This window comes from Mastomys coucha, unplaced genomic scaffold (assembly GCF_008632895.1).
Source record: "Mastomys coucha isolate ucsf_1 unplaced genomic scaffold, UCSF_Mcou_1 pScaffold7, whole genome shotgun sequence".
NCBI lineage: Eukaryota > Metazoa > Chordata > Mammalia > Rodentia > Muridae > Mastomys > Mastomys coucha.
Window position 1 is genome coordinate 61,496,919 of NW_022196913.1, and position 14,366 is coordinate 61,511,284.

General features: G+C 47.2%; 1 protein-coding gene across 3 annotated transcripts in view; it reads right to left on the bottom strand.

Moving 5' to 3' along the window:
- Trpc7 (transient receptor potential cation channel subfamily C member 7) overlaps positions 1-14,366 on the bottom strand; it is a 127,000-nt gene that overhangs the window by 83,376 nt on the left and 29,258 nt on the right. For all 3 annotated transcript variants that reach the window (XM_031358881.1, XM_031358880.1, XM_031358879.1), the window contains exon 3: positions 6,595-6,777. In XM_031358881.1, coding sequence (XP_031214741.1) covers positions 6,595-6,777 — 183 coding nt within the window. The remainder of the gene's footprint in view (positions 1-6,594; positions 6,778-14,366) is intronic.

Here is a 14,366-nt window from a genome sequence, read left to right on the forward strand (position 1 = left end):
ACTCTGTAGACCAGGCTGGCCTTGAACTCAGAAAATAAGCCTGCCTCTGCCTCCCAAGCGCTGGGATTAAAGGTGTGCACCACCACCGCCCTGCGACCACACACTTCCAAGGAGATATCTAGATGAAGAAGACCATTTTGTGGTCTTTCCTGCCGTGTATTCTGACCCCGCTGTCGCCCGACGTTTGCTGATAACGTCATGATAAGAAGGCTTCGCTTTGGTTTCCTTTGAATTTTTAAAAAGCTCTTCCTGTCTGCAGATTGTTTTTCCCTCAGTCTAAAAACCAAGAAACAGGACTGTTCTTTTTATTTTTGGAGACGGGGTCTCTTTTATGTAGACCAGACTGCCCTTGAACTCACAGAAATCCACCTGCTTCTGCCTCCCAAGTGCTGGGATTAAAGGCGGGCGCCACCACTGCCTGGCTTTAAGCTGCTTTTGTTTGCCATTTTGTCCCAGGATGAGGAGAGTAACTAACACAGAAAACTGGTATTCAGAGTAGGGCTGTTGTGGGACTAAAGATGATTCTGTGGTGTGTAGGCCCGTGAGCTGGTTTGTTAGGATGAATTGGGGGGGGGGCGGGGAAAGGGTGTAACTTAGTTAGAAAAGCCCTAAAAACCTGTAAGCAGAGCTCAGTGGCTCATTCTTGTGGGAGCTGAGAAGGACAGATGATCAGTGGAGGGCTGGCAACATGGTACTCTATCAGGAAGGGGCTAAAGGCCATTTGTTTTTATTCTGACAAAGAACTCGTCTGTATTCTGCCTGTGATCTGATAGCTCAAGTGAGGCGCAATCCAGAATTACAGGGTGCCTTGTTTAGCAGGAGAAATGCCAAGCCACGAGTAGTTGTAGCTAGGCTGGGGCTACTGCGTCTCACCAAGTCTACTCAAGTCAGTGGTGAGAACAAGAGGGAGGAATGGAAGACTTGACAAATGTGTGAACTGGGTAGGAAAGGAGGAAGCTCAGACCAGACAGTGGCTGGCTGTGATTGTTGAAGGTATTAGCTTCCATAACAGGAGCCTCCTGCTGTGCACTGGGGCAATAGGAAAGGTGGCGAGGGGGAGACTGGAGGCTGCATTGGAGAGACATCCCAGTTCACCTGAGAGGAGAAATGCCATTGAAGAGTTTCTTACTGAAAAACAAGAAAGTGCCCAGGAAAAGGTTGGCCCAAGGTCACCACACAAAGGCCGGTGCAGTCGTGCTCCGAGGGAGCCAGATGATTTCCTGAGCTGACAGCAGAATTTATCAACATCATGCATGTGGTATCTGGTTTTGTAGGTAAAAAAAAAAATGCTAGAATAGTGGGTCACGGAGGCTAATGCAGGGGTTCCCAAAGGTGGGCGAGCCAGGAGTCTGCATGAAGCTATGAAACTGAAGCCCAGTTTGCAATAGAGATTCCAGGATCCTGAAACATCTGCCAAGGAATGCTGCATGTACAGAGTGGGGCTGGCTCCAGATATAGTAGTTGCCTGTAGTCATATAGTGTAGTGTGGTGTGGTGTGGTGTGGGGTGGGGTGGGGTATGGTATAGTATGGTCTGGTATGGTCTGGTATGGTTAGTATAGTATAGTATAGTATAGTATAGTATGGTATGGTATAGTATAGTATGGTATAGTATAGTGGCATAGTAGTAGCTCATACTACTGTAGTAGGATTGAAAAGCCGGTGACTCAAGCCCTTGGAGCCCAGATGATTCCACTATGAGCCCCAGATGTCCCACATGGAGCATCAGGACTTGGTGTCTGCCCTGGTGGATGCTGGTCTTGCTTTGGCCTGATCTTTCCTTACCGTGCTCCTATTTTTCAGTCTAGGGATGAGAATGTTTACTTTGTGTCTCTGTATAGCAGAACGATGTTATCACTTTTTGATATTATTGACACTGGCAGTTAAAAGAATGCTTTGAGTCTCAGAGCACACTCTGCAGGTCTGCTTTTGAACAGTGTTGAAACTGCTGAGGACTACCTGTGTGAGGCTGCTGCTTCTGGAGTTATGGGACATCCTTTTGTGACCTGTTGTCACTGGTTCTGTAACAGGCCAAGCTGTGTCTGTAGAGCTCAGAGGTGGTGACACCATTGTAGATACTCTGTGCTGCCTGGAAAGAGATGCGCTTCTTCTAAAGAAGTGATGGATTTAGCAAAATAGAGTCATTTCTCTCTCCACTCCATTTCTCCCACCCCTTTCTCCCTGTGTGTATTTCTCCCCAAGTAGGATGTCTTTGCTTGATTATGTCCAAGAAGCTGTACCCATTCCACAGGTAGAGTTAAAACTTCCATGGTGCAAACTAGGACAGTCTGGGTCCCTTTGTCCTATTCCCTTTGAATACTACAGGACCGATCCCTACAGAGTTCTCTTGCTGTATCTAAGAGAGTCATCTGGTCCTCCCTTGGGAAGTAGGGAGGAAGGATGATGAAGTCAAGCAAAAGCAAAGGTGGACATCACCCTTCAAGTATACAGATGATGAAGGAGTGAGGAGGAGGAGGAGGAGGAGGAGGAGGAGGAGGAGGAGGAGGAGGAATGAGATACATTCTCCCATTAGACAAGTTGCATATGTCAGCAAGTCACCAAGCAGACACCACGTGCCATGTATGGTTTACTTTCTGGATGAAGCATGGATCAGCTGAGCTGAGATTGAGATCTAGGTAGTTGGACCTTTCCAGAGGGTGAGCCTAGAACTGCTCCATGTTTAGTTAGAATCAGTAGATTGTGGACAAGTCTTTTTAGGCCTTTAAGAGGAATATTTGAGACTGAGATAGACAGCAAGCTGCCTCATTCAGCTGGCTTATGGCCTGAGGTGATGATGAAGCATTTTAAGCAGCTACAAGCCAGAGCTGGGGGTGGTTTTGAGTAGCTGCAGGGTATAGGCACTGTCGTTTTTTTAGAGCTTTGGTGAGAGGTGGCTGGGGGATAGAGCCTTACCTCTGAATTCTCATGAGGTGAACTTGCTCTCTCAGATGGGTAGTAGGTAGGGTCTCAAGTGAGCCCTTAGCACTTGTCGCTTGCCTTGCCTGTGAGCACATTAACACTACTGCCTTCTTCCCATGGGTAATGGGGCTGGCCATATTCAAGGCACACACATTTTATCCCACTTGAGTCTCATCAGAGCCTGTGAAGTTGGCTTTATTATCCTGCCTTTAGTAGCAAGAGAAGACAGATACAGAATCTAAGTGTCTGTTCAAGTGAGCTCATGAGTTCATGGTTAGACCCAGGATTGACCTCTCTGGGCTCACTCCTAGCCACGTCTCCAACACTGTCACTCAAGGGTTGCCTTCAGCTGCATTACTGAGTCTGAGTTACCCTCTTTTGTTTGGGAGTCAGGGTCTCATTATGTACCTCTGGTTGTCCTGGAACTCACTCAGTAGACCAGGGTGGCTTCAGACTCATAGAGATCCACCTGCCTCTGCCTCCCACATTCTGGGATTAAAGGTGTGCACCACCATCCCTGGCTTGACTTAGCTTCCTAAAGCATAAGCCTTGGAGATAGTCACATTTACTAGACAGCTGACCACCCCTTACCATGGGGCTACTTTTAACATCCTTGGGTGGGATAATGCAGGGCAAGTTGGAGAATGTCTCAGGGGATAGGAGGACATTGCGTGTCTTAGCAGGTAGTCACCACTGAGACAGCAGTGGCACCTCTCCTTTGGCATACAGGGGACAGCAAAATCTCCAGAATATTGTCATCTGGAAATGTGCAAATTTTTTTTTTTATAGAGAAAAAGATTGTTCATCCATGTTTGCAGTTGGCAGATGAAGCCATGCTAGTGACTTGGCTGAGACCACAGGGCTACATAGACTATGGTTCAGGCTGGAAGACTGTCCTGACAACAGCTCGGGATTGGCCTCTTTACCAAGAGCTCCTATGTCTTCATCTAATGGAAGTCGACAGTGGGTTGGATGTTAGGATAAGTCCCGAAAAGAGGCAAGTGTTGAGAAGAGAGGCAGCATTCCTACGTGTGAGCAGGCCCAGAGTGGCACATGCCACTGCTGTGCAAGCATTTCCTAGACAGAGGGACTGATGTCTCTTTGTGTTTCTGACTGATACATGGACAATGTAAAGAGCTCTGGGGATCTGTAAGGTGTTCAGTATTTTATGTGACAGTGGTGCCACATGCTAAGGGCTCTAAGGTGTCCCGGAGTGAAGGCACTTGTCTGATTATGCTAAACTCAAGGTATCCAGATGCATTTGAACATAAAATCTTAATGGTCAGACCTGATTACATGCCTGTGAAAATGCCAAGAATAACTAGTCTCATTTGATGTCTGCATGAATGGGCTGATCTGGTAGCATGGGCTGATCTGGCAGGACCTTAGGCTTCATAATATATCATCTACCATCTGTATATCATCATCTATCTGTGTATCTATCTATGTATTTATTTATCTATATATCTGTCATCTATCATCTATGTATCTATCAACATACCTATCTTATATATCTATGTATGTATCTATCATGTATGTGTCTATAATCTACTTACCTATGTATCTATATATGTATTTATATATCTGTCATCTATCATCTATTTATCTATGTACTTATGTATGTATCTATTATATATCTATGTATCATCTCTCAACTATGTATTATCAGTTTATCTTATCTATCATCTATGTATCATCTATCTATCAATATATCTGTCTGTCAATATATCTCAGATACCAAAGGCAACGTATTTGTACATGGGCCTTGGTAATTGTCATTTGCAAGATGGACATCTAGGGTAGTATTTGTCTACTGTATTTGTGAGGATACGCTAAGATTCCTGAGGTCAAACTGGAAGTGCATTCTATGGTTCATAAGCCTTCCTAATAATAGACATTTTCATTAGTAATTCACAATACAATAGATGTCAAGAAAAGCTCCAGGGCTGTCTGCCTTTGCATGATGGCATGCATGGTCAGAGAGAATTTGCACATTGGAGGTCTTTGACATGAACCAAGGGTAGCATCCCACACCAGTCATTTATCATCTTCCCACCTGCAGAGGCAGCCGACGTTTGACATTCATGATAGATATTTCCTGAGACCTTTATGACTCCCTTAATTGGAAAATTCCACTAGGGCAAATCATTTCCTTCACGAAACCCTTTCACTATGACCCCGGCCATCACGACCATGGAGGGCTTGGGCTTTCTATCTCATTCATTATCAGATCATTTGTCTGTAGCTGGCAACAGAGGGACATGGCTGTGAGGAAGTGGCCAGACACCCACTTACTGAATGACTCTACCCTCAATGGCAGTTTTGCTAGAGGATTTGAATTAACGTTTTAGAGGGAAAATGGGCAATGTCTACAAGGTAGGCACTATGTGGTTGCTTGTAATAGTCAGGTTATGCGAGGATAAACTGCAGAGCCCAGTGTCTCCTATTTCTTGATGTTTCAGACCCCATTCTCATGCCATGTGATGGGCAGGATTTCAGATCCCATTCTCATGCTGTGTGACGGGCAGGAAGCTACTCTGGCTGCTGAGGAGAGGGGTGCTTAGAAGCTTGGGGGTACCTCAATCTCATCTTTCCCAGTGTCGCACGGGCCCCACAGCAGGGCTTGCTTGAACAAGAATTCCCGGCAGTTCCAGACTGAGCCCCCCGGGCTTCGGTTAAGAACAAAGCAAAGCACCACCTCTGATCGGATCTGGGGCTAGGTTAAACAATGTGTTTCCACAAGCTCAGAAACAGGTTTGAACCTGAAGCTTGACTTTGCCCAGCATCTGGCAAACTCTCTTTGTTTTGGGGGACTTGGTCTTGGGGAAATCCATTTCCCTCAGATTTATGATGATTATTGAAGTAATAGCGCAGAAAACTTTGGGAACCATGGACGCCCTCCCTAAATGAGTCTCACAGGCACAGGCCTCTTATTGATGGCTGGCGTATGCCCCTTGCCTGCCCCTGTTTAGATAATCAAGGGAAGAGAAATGTTCAGAGCTCAGACCGGGCCATTTTAATACCATTTGGTTAAAAATGATTGTTTTGAGACAGCGGTGTAAGTGTGGCTTGCAGTGTAAGTTTGGCTGGGGATGTGAGAGATGCAGGAGTGGCCATGGCCACTGAAGGACCTTGGCATGTACTGCCAAGAGGGTGAGTCTGCTCTTGGGCATCTACTTGAGCTTCCTATTAAACACTTAGTGAGACGTTGGAATGAAGCACCTCTAAGCTAAGCCTCTGGGGCGCACAGGTCTTGCCTAACCCTCCCTCCCTCCGAGCTGCTTTCTATATAACCAGTTCCTTGGCGCAGAGAAAGCTCAGTTGATGCTACTGAGTGATCAGTTACATGCTCTTCAGCAAGTCATGGGCCTGGCTTGCTAGCCCACGGGAGCCCTGCTGGAAGTGTGCGTGTTCTGACAGCCCTTTGGAGACTGTGATTTCTGCTCTTCAGGCTCAAGACCTGGTGAACTCATGGGCTGATTGGGATATTCCTCTGTTGGGGATTGGGAGCCCAGGTAGAAGCGGGGGGGTGAGATCTGAATAGCTCTGCAGCATTGACGGCTCTCTGAATCTGGGTGTCACTCTTACTTTGTGGGCACATGAATACACATGAGCACGAAGCTGGGCCAGCAGCCTGGCAGAGCCAGGCAAGAAGGCAGGAAAGGCAGAGAGCTTACCTTCTTGACTTCATATTTAATGGCGAGTTTGATTCGGCTCAGACTCGGACGGTGGTGGTCGGACCAGACTTGCAAGTTCACATCGCCATTTAAAATTGCTTCCACCTCTTCTGTGTCCCGGCAGAGGTCCAGCACGCCCACCACAAAATCCTTGCACTGCATAGATAACTTCCTGTAGTCATTCTAACAGAATAAAAAGAAATCAGGGTGCGTCACACAGAGCCCCGAGGGTTGGCTTGCTCTGCTCAGCACAGTGAACCTGGGGGAGGGCCTGGAGCCAGAGGCCTGTGCTGGTGCAGGAGTGGAAAGCTATTGCTCTCACCTGGGCCTGTCTTCTCTAAGCATTTGCTGATTGCTGAGTTGGTGGGTCACAACACAGCCTCAGGTGTGTGCTGAAGTCACGGATGCCCACAGTCCACCCACTCCCTCAGGCAGAGTTCGGCCCAGGAATCTGCCTTGTAAGTTTGTCCCTGGGTGATCTGTGAGTCTGCCTTGCCCTCTCTAGGCTCTTTCACAGTATCAGGTCCTTGTGCCCAAGGCTGAGTAGAGTCTAATTCTGTAGAAAATGTCACTCCTTTCTGTGCTGGGGACGGCTTCATAAGGCTTTGCTGGGAAGTTCTGGCTGCTAGGCTAAACTGGAAAACAGGTGTGCCTTTTCATGTTTGGGAAAACTGGCTTATACATTTTAAAATGAACTGTAATTCGCATCTAACATTATGCTTTAAAAAAAAAAAAACATGCACACATTTATTTAGCAAATGATGACTCCTGCGCTCCCTGCCTGTTGAATAAACTGCTCTAGGTCTTGACCCTCTTGCTAATGTTTCTCCTTTCTTAATGAATTGTTCCTGAGTCTTCCCCCAATATCTCTTTCAGAATTGTCTTCCAAGAGCTTACTTCCTTTCTTAGTGACACTCTAACTTGTCTTTCTTCCTAAGAGATAGTTGAAATTTTCAGACAGTGGTACAAAAAATGTTGGGGAAAAAAAAAGAGTATTCCGTGTCATCTGCACACTACCTCCCCCCCCCCCAAATATTTCCCATCAAAGCTTCCTTTCGGATCTCTTAATTGAAGTCACACACATGTCAAATGTCACTCTCAGTGTTAATCACTGTCATCAAGCCACAGGCTCACAACCCACAGTTGGCAAATAAGACAGCTTTGCCTTCCTGAAGCCTGGATTCCTTAGCATATAAGCAAGAGCCTGGCTGAGGAGCAGCCCAGGCATCCCCCCACCCGCCCCCTGAGTTAATGATTTCCAGCTCCATCCTGGATGCTGCCTCAAAATGTCTGTCACTTTGCATTACACACAGGAGTTAGCGAGTGCCTGCTTGCTGGGGAAAGGATAGGGATCAGGCAAATATTTTCAGACAGGAATGGCCATGTTCCATTTTTGTTCAGAATTTAGGGAGAAAAAGAGAGTTTCAGAAACTCTGTGGAGACAGACAAGGCTGCTGCAAAGGTTGGACAGACTGGCACGCTGGGACCATGGGGGGTGCGGAAGGTTTGAGCATCTAAGACCGGGGCAGATGTGAACACTACGTCCTGTCTTTCTTCATCCCAGGACTCACCTACTCACCATCCACTCATTCTCAAGGAGCTACCGCCTACCATGTAGTGAAGGCAGCAGTGAGAAGGGTAGCTGCTGTTTCTAAACACCATGGGAGTGAAGGAAGCTGGGGTCCACCCTCAGCGTTACACCCAAGAGCAGCAAATGCCAAGAGCAGTGTGCACGGAGCTACCCTGGCCCAAATCATCCAAAAGTCGTGTTCTTGGATGCCAAGCTTTTCCAGTGTCACTGAGGCATCATCTTAGTCCCCACAGGACCCTGTAAAGGAAGGACTGTCACCATTTCCAGCCTCAGAGAGCCTCAGGGGCCAGCAAGCGCGCACACCTGCTGTGTGCAGCCTTCTCTCCCTCAGGTCTCAGAGGACCTTGTTTGTTGTCAGAAAAGAAGCTGCCCACACTCACAGAACCACACGGACTGCCTCTCCTGCCTCTGCACTCAGGGAGTCTGGGACCAGTCACCTCTGTCCCTCCCTAAGCCAGGTCCCCCACTCACACCAGACAGCTGCTCAAGGACACTCCACTCTTCCCTCCCTCCCCTGTGCAACCAGCTTTCTTGCCTCCTTCTGGCTCGGACGTACACATATGCTGTTATTTCTTTGTCTTAAAAATAAATGTCTCCTGACTCCCATTATAGCCCCAATTTCCTGTCCTGTTTGACAGCAGAACTCTGACCGCAGTTGTTGACATCCATTGCCTCTGTTGTCCTCTGGTGTGGTGGGTTGTCCCATTTAGCAATGCTCTTGGACTTGGGCTTCACTGTGGCTGCTCTGGCCCCACTCCCAGGGGACATTCCCATTGCCGAGTTAGCAGCTGAGCATAATCTCTTCAGTTCATCGGGGTTGCCGTGTGCACCGAAGTTCATTTCTTTCTGTTTTGGATCCACTCTCTGGTGGTACCACAGTTTGAGTGCTCACTTGCTAAAGCCATTGGGCGTTTTAGCCTCTGGCAAAGAAGATTGAGCGGCTATAAATGTCAGTGTTCAAGTCTTTGGTGAACTCCCATTCTCACTTGTTAAATCCTAAGGACGAGGTGGCTGAGCATATTATTGTAAATGCGTGTAGATTTGATACTTTACTTCTGGAATAAACATACCATTTTATATGACCGGTCCTTTCGTGGATTCTCTGTCTTCATTTCTGTAGCTTCACATTAAATGCCAAGGCTTGGCATTCCGAATCCCTCAGCTTTGTCATACATTTAAATATTGCTTTTTTTTTTAAAAATTCTTTTTGTTTTTATATGAACTTAATAGCAAACCTATTTGTAGCTATAAGAAACTAGGTTGGGATTTTTTAAAAAAGTGATATCAGTATGAATCTACTGATGAATTTCTGGTCCCAACACAGTCAGCAAACGAAACCCAGCCAGTAGCCTGCGTTGGTCCTGAACTTCTGGCACTGAGCCTGTCCTTTAATAGCATCGGCTTTAGGAAATGATTGGTTTTCCTGGTTTTGGTGAAGAACTCCAACTTGTCAGTTTTGTCAAAATGACTGACAGATAAAAATCAGGAGAGAGAGAGAGAAAGAGAGAGACGCTCATTACCCAGATGGGACAAAAGTGACTTTCTCAGGTCTGTGCTATGGAGACACCCACACAATCCGAGATAATTAACACTCATTCCTCAATGGAGAGCCTAGAAATTAAATTTCAAAGGAGTGCGGACTTCAAATCTACTCCCACATTCTTCCCTTCAGGGACCTGGTTATGGGAGGGAATATTTATTGAAATCTTCCACTAGCGCAAAGGGAGGTAGGTTAGCTGGGATGAACATGCTGTACGCCCAGAGGGAACTTTTGTTTTCTACATGCCTGGTTGCGTTAAGAGATGCTTGTAGTAACAGTAACAATGAAAGCACCTTAAACATGATATGTCATCAATCACAGCTCTCCCATGAAGCCTCATCATCCCTAAACAAGAGGATTGAGATTTCCTTACTGAAGTCGGTGACTTGGTGTCAGGAACCTCCTGATGGAACAGCTCTGGGCGACCATGAGGATATGCCACAGTGTTGAGAGGAAAGAGGGATACTGCAGCCAGCGGGGCACATGGGTCTCTAGAGCCGTATTGTGAAGGAGAGAAGAGGAAAGGATACAGGGGGTGAAGGGGGTCGCTTCTTTTTCATCTTTTTCTCCATCTCTGCCTTCATCACTCCTTGTTGTGGTTTGAATGTTAAATGTCCCCCCTTGTTAGTTTGAATATTTGGTTCCTAGCTGGTGGCACTGTTGGGGGGGATGCGGAACCTTTAGGAGACAGAGCTCACTGGAAGAGTGAGTCAGCCTTGAGGCTTTATAGTGGAGTCCAAAGTCCTGTTCACAGTTGGTCTGCTTCCTGAATGTTGACTCAGCACCTACAGCACTTCCGGCTGCCCCCAGCATGCCTTCCCTGCCTGCTGCTGGGTCTTCCTAGCTGTCACTCACTGTGTCCCTCTGGAACTGTAAGCCACAGTGCGCCCTTCTTCTTCTTCTTCTTCTTTTTCTCCTTCTCTTCCTCCTCCTCCTCCTCCTCCTCCTTCTTTTTCTTCTTTTTTGTTTGTTTGTTTGTTTCCGAGACAGGGTTTCTCTGTATAGCCCTGGCTGTCCTGGAACTCACTCTGTAGACCAGGCTGGCCTCGAACTCAGAAATCTGCCTGCCTCTGCCTCCAAAGTGCTGGGATTAAAGGCGTGGGCCACCACTGCCCTTCTCTAAGTTGTTTCGTTAAGATGTTCTGTTCCAGCAACAGCAAAGTAACTTCCTTCCTTCCTTCCTCCCTTCCTTTCTTCCTTTCTCCCTTCTTCCTCTGTCCTTCCTTCCTTCTTTTCCCTTTGATAGATTAATAGTCTAGATGTTGATTGAAATTTAATTATGCAGATTGTTGCCTATGATAGCAGTAGGTCATTATTGTTGATTTAGTATGTTTAATACCATATATGAGAGAGTATTGAACATAGTCTACAAGCAGAAAGTAAATTTATATAGAGATGCACACACAGAGAAATGTCTGTCTATCTATCTATCTATCTATCTATCTATCTATCTATCTATCTCTATCAATTGATAGATAGACTTACATTTTGCTTATCTCTAGTAACAAGAAGAAATGTCAGTCTGTGGGTGACGCAGCCAGGAGGAGCACTTTTGGTATGTAGCTGTAGATATTTTGCTTTGAGTTAAATTTAAACAGAAGTGATTAGCTGAGAGCTAATAAGAGGTGCAGTTCAGATTTGAAGAGGTCAGATATAGTTTGGGGGAGACTATCAGAACGAATGGGTCAGTAGCGCCTGCCTGCCTGCAGAGTGCAGGTAGGAGGCAGCAGACGTTAAGGCTAGCCTGGGGCTGCACAGGGAATTAGAGAACAGCTAAAACCACCGGCTCACCCAAACAACAACTAAAGCAAAGCAGAAGCAAACCACAAATGAGCTCATTGAGGCCTATGGTAATAAATATAAGATGAGGGCCATTAACGGGACTCTGCTTTTTCTAAATACCTTCCCCCTTTTGGATGTCTGCAAAGAGTAGCCAGAAACTTGTTTTTTTCCAAAGAGAAATCTGGAGGGGCAGAGGACTTGAGGGATATATAGAGGAGTGTTTTTAATGGTGGTTCATGGAGCCGAGGCTGGTACAAGGGAAGGAGACTTGAGAGGGAGAGGGAAGTGGACAGATAACGTCAGTGAGTCCCTGTTTCACCTGGTGATGACAGAGAAGCCTTATTAATGACAGTGTGAGGATTTGGTGGGCTGAGGCAGGAGAGACAGGCAGCATGGTGCTAGGCATGCAATCCACACGCAGGACTCCATAGGTACCCCAGCTCCCTAGTGCCTTCTCCTCCTACATACTTCTCACTTGCTTGATGAGTGAGAATATGCCAAGCTTTAACATACGTGGCTGAGCTCTTATTAATCGTAACTGGAATCAGCTGATGGATGTGGAATGCTGGGCCAGAACCTGAGCCTGGGCTCTCATTATATAATGAGAATCGGTTTGTTTGTTTGTTTGTTTGTTTGAGCAGACTGAAGCGGAGATTCTGGGTAATCAGCGAGTGACAAGAACTGCCACCATGGTAGCGATCTGAAGCTTGCAGTTTACAGGGAACCTCAGCAAGGATTCTCGCCTACGGTTTAGCTCTTCCAGTGCCTCTCTGAGTACAGCTGACAAATACCTGTGTTGGACCAACCCCAGTACTTCTTCACTCCGCTCAGCCCTTGGATGCGTGGTACAAACAGCGACCAGAAGCTTGGAGCGTGGGGATGGGGCAGAGTCCTGATGGCTCACAATTCTGATGGAGGACCCTGGGTACGGGCATGGCTTCTGTGCCAGGCAGTGCTGGTGGGCCTCTGCGGAGGCTTTAGTTTCCCACCTGGATTTTGCTTCACTTGGTTGGCAGCTACTGACAGTGAGAGAGACTCTTAGCATAGCAGCACATCTGTGAGACTCCAGAAGACACAGTGTGCTGTGCTTGATGGTTTTCGTAACAGGTCCTCTGTGAGGTTAAGAGGCTTGCCTCGGGACAGAGCTGCATGTCGAGAAAACAGTGCCAGTGGTCTCTGGGAAAGCCAGGTATCACACCCACTAATGCCGCAAGCATATTTAAGCAGCCATGATGTGCCAGACTCCAGAAATCCATATCTAAATAAAGCACAGCTCTTGCATGCAAGTTACTGGCAACCAAATGAAGACCACGAGGTGGCTGGAAGTGCCCTGGGACAGAGCTGGGCATCCCACTGACGCATAGCCATCAGAGCAGTCAAGGGGGAGACAGAGTATGAACTGAGACTCATGGATAAGCAGAAGCTAAGAGGGCTGAGGCTGGTGCGAGGCATAGCAGGGGTGAACTTTCTAGAGAGGGGGACAGGGAGAGGCCCGGTTAGGAGAGGGCCCTCCCTGTGCAGGCTGACTGTGCAGGCAGATGTTGGTGCCTCTGACCAGGCCGGATCCTGTGCACAGACTGTGTGTCTTACTCAGCACACCAAGTTTGCTCTGTACAGGAGCCCACACACTTCGCAGATCTTTACCCAGAGCAAGGATGCTCCTTGGCTCTGTGTTGTAGAGTTCTCAGCATGGCCTCGCCTTAGCTCCCTGCCCTTCTGGTGTGGTGATCCCAAACCTGGATGCATCTTGCTCAGTCCCTGCAGGCCACACTCCTCCACCCACCCGTGACCTTTTCCCTGTCTTGGCAGCTCTTTATTGTACACGCATGCACACACACACACACACACACACACACACACACACACACACACACCACTGTGTACACACAGTCCTCTCTAGTCACCATTATGTCTCCACCCTATGGCAGAATGATTGCTCCAAGCTGTGACTAAGGATTGTAAGTTGAACTAGAAAGGTGGGTAGATGGCCTTCATGACAGGTCCTCTCTTCTGTCAGCCTGCATCCACCTAGGGCTGGCCTAAGCATGCTTGGTTTGAATCGCCATGGTTTGAATGTGTTGCCCAAAGCTCCCATTTTGGAAACCTAACTGCCAGTGCAGCAATGTTAGACCCTAATAAGAAGTAGCTGAGTCAGCAGGGCTCTACCCTTGTGATTGGACCACGGTCATTACTGGGGAAGTGGATACATTATGACATGAGCTAAAAACCGCACTTAGAATTCTGTCTCTTTTGAATTGTCTGGTATTTCCACCTGCCACCATGGGACAACGCAGGAAAAGGTTGTCTACCAGATGCACATACCTGAACATTGGTCTTTCCAGCCTTTGGTTAATTTTTCTTTGTAATTCATCCAAACTGTAACATTCTATTATAAAGTATAAAATAGACTAAGAGTGACACAATATTAAGAGGTTTGGTTATCATTTATCAAGTGCATGCCATGTGCCACGTCTCGGGCTGCCTTACATATTGTGGTCATCATATTCTCATGGGAAACCTAGGGTGTAGGCACTGCTAACATTTCTGTTTCCTGGAAGGGGGTCTGAAGTCCAGAGACTTGCTAACAGCCACGATTCAAATTCAGGTATCCATATCCCAGTGCAGACAGGTACTCATTTATAGCAGCACTAATGCCCTAGTGTATGGTCTAACCCTGTATCACCTCTTTGACAGGAAGGAAGAAGCAACGGTGTTCAGGGTCCTCAAGGGTCTGGTGTGTGAGGCATCAGGCTGAGATTCTAGGCAGGGCCTTGTGTTGACACAGCCAGGGGAGGTGGGATGAGGGGGTGAGACAGGATGAGGGGGTGAGCAGGATGAGGGGTGAGGAGGGGTGTGGAG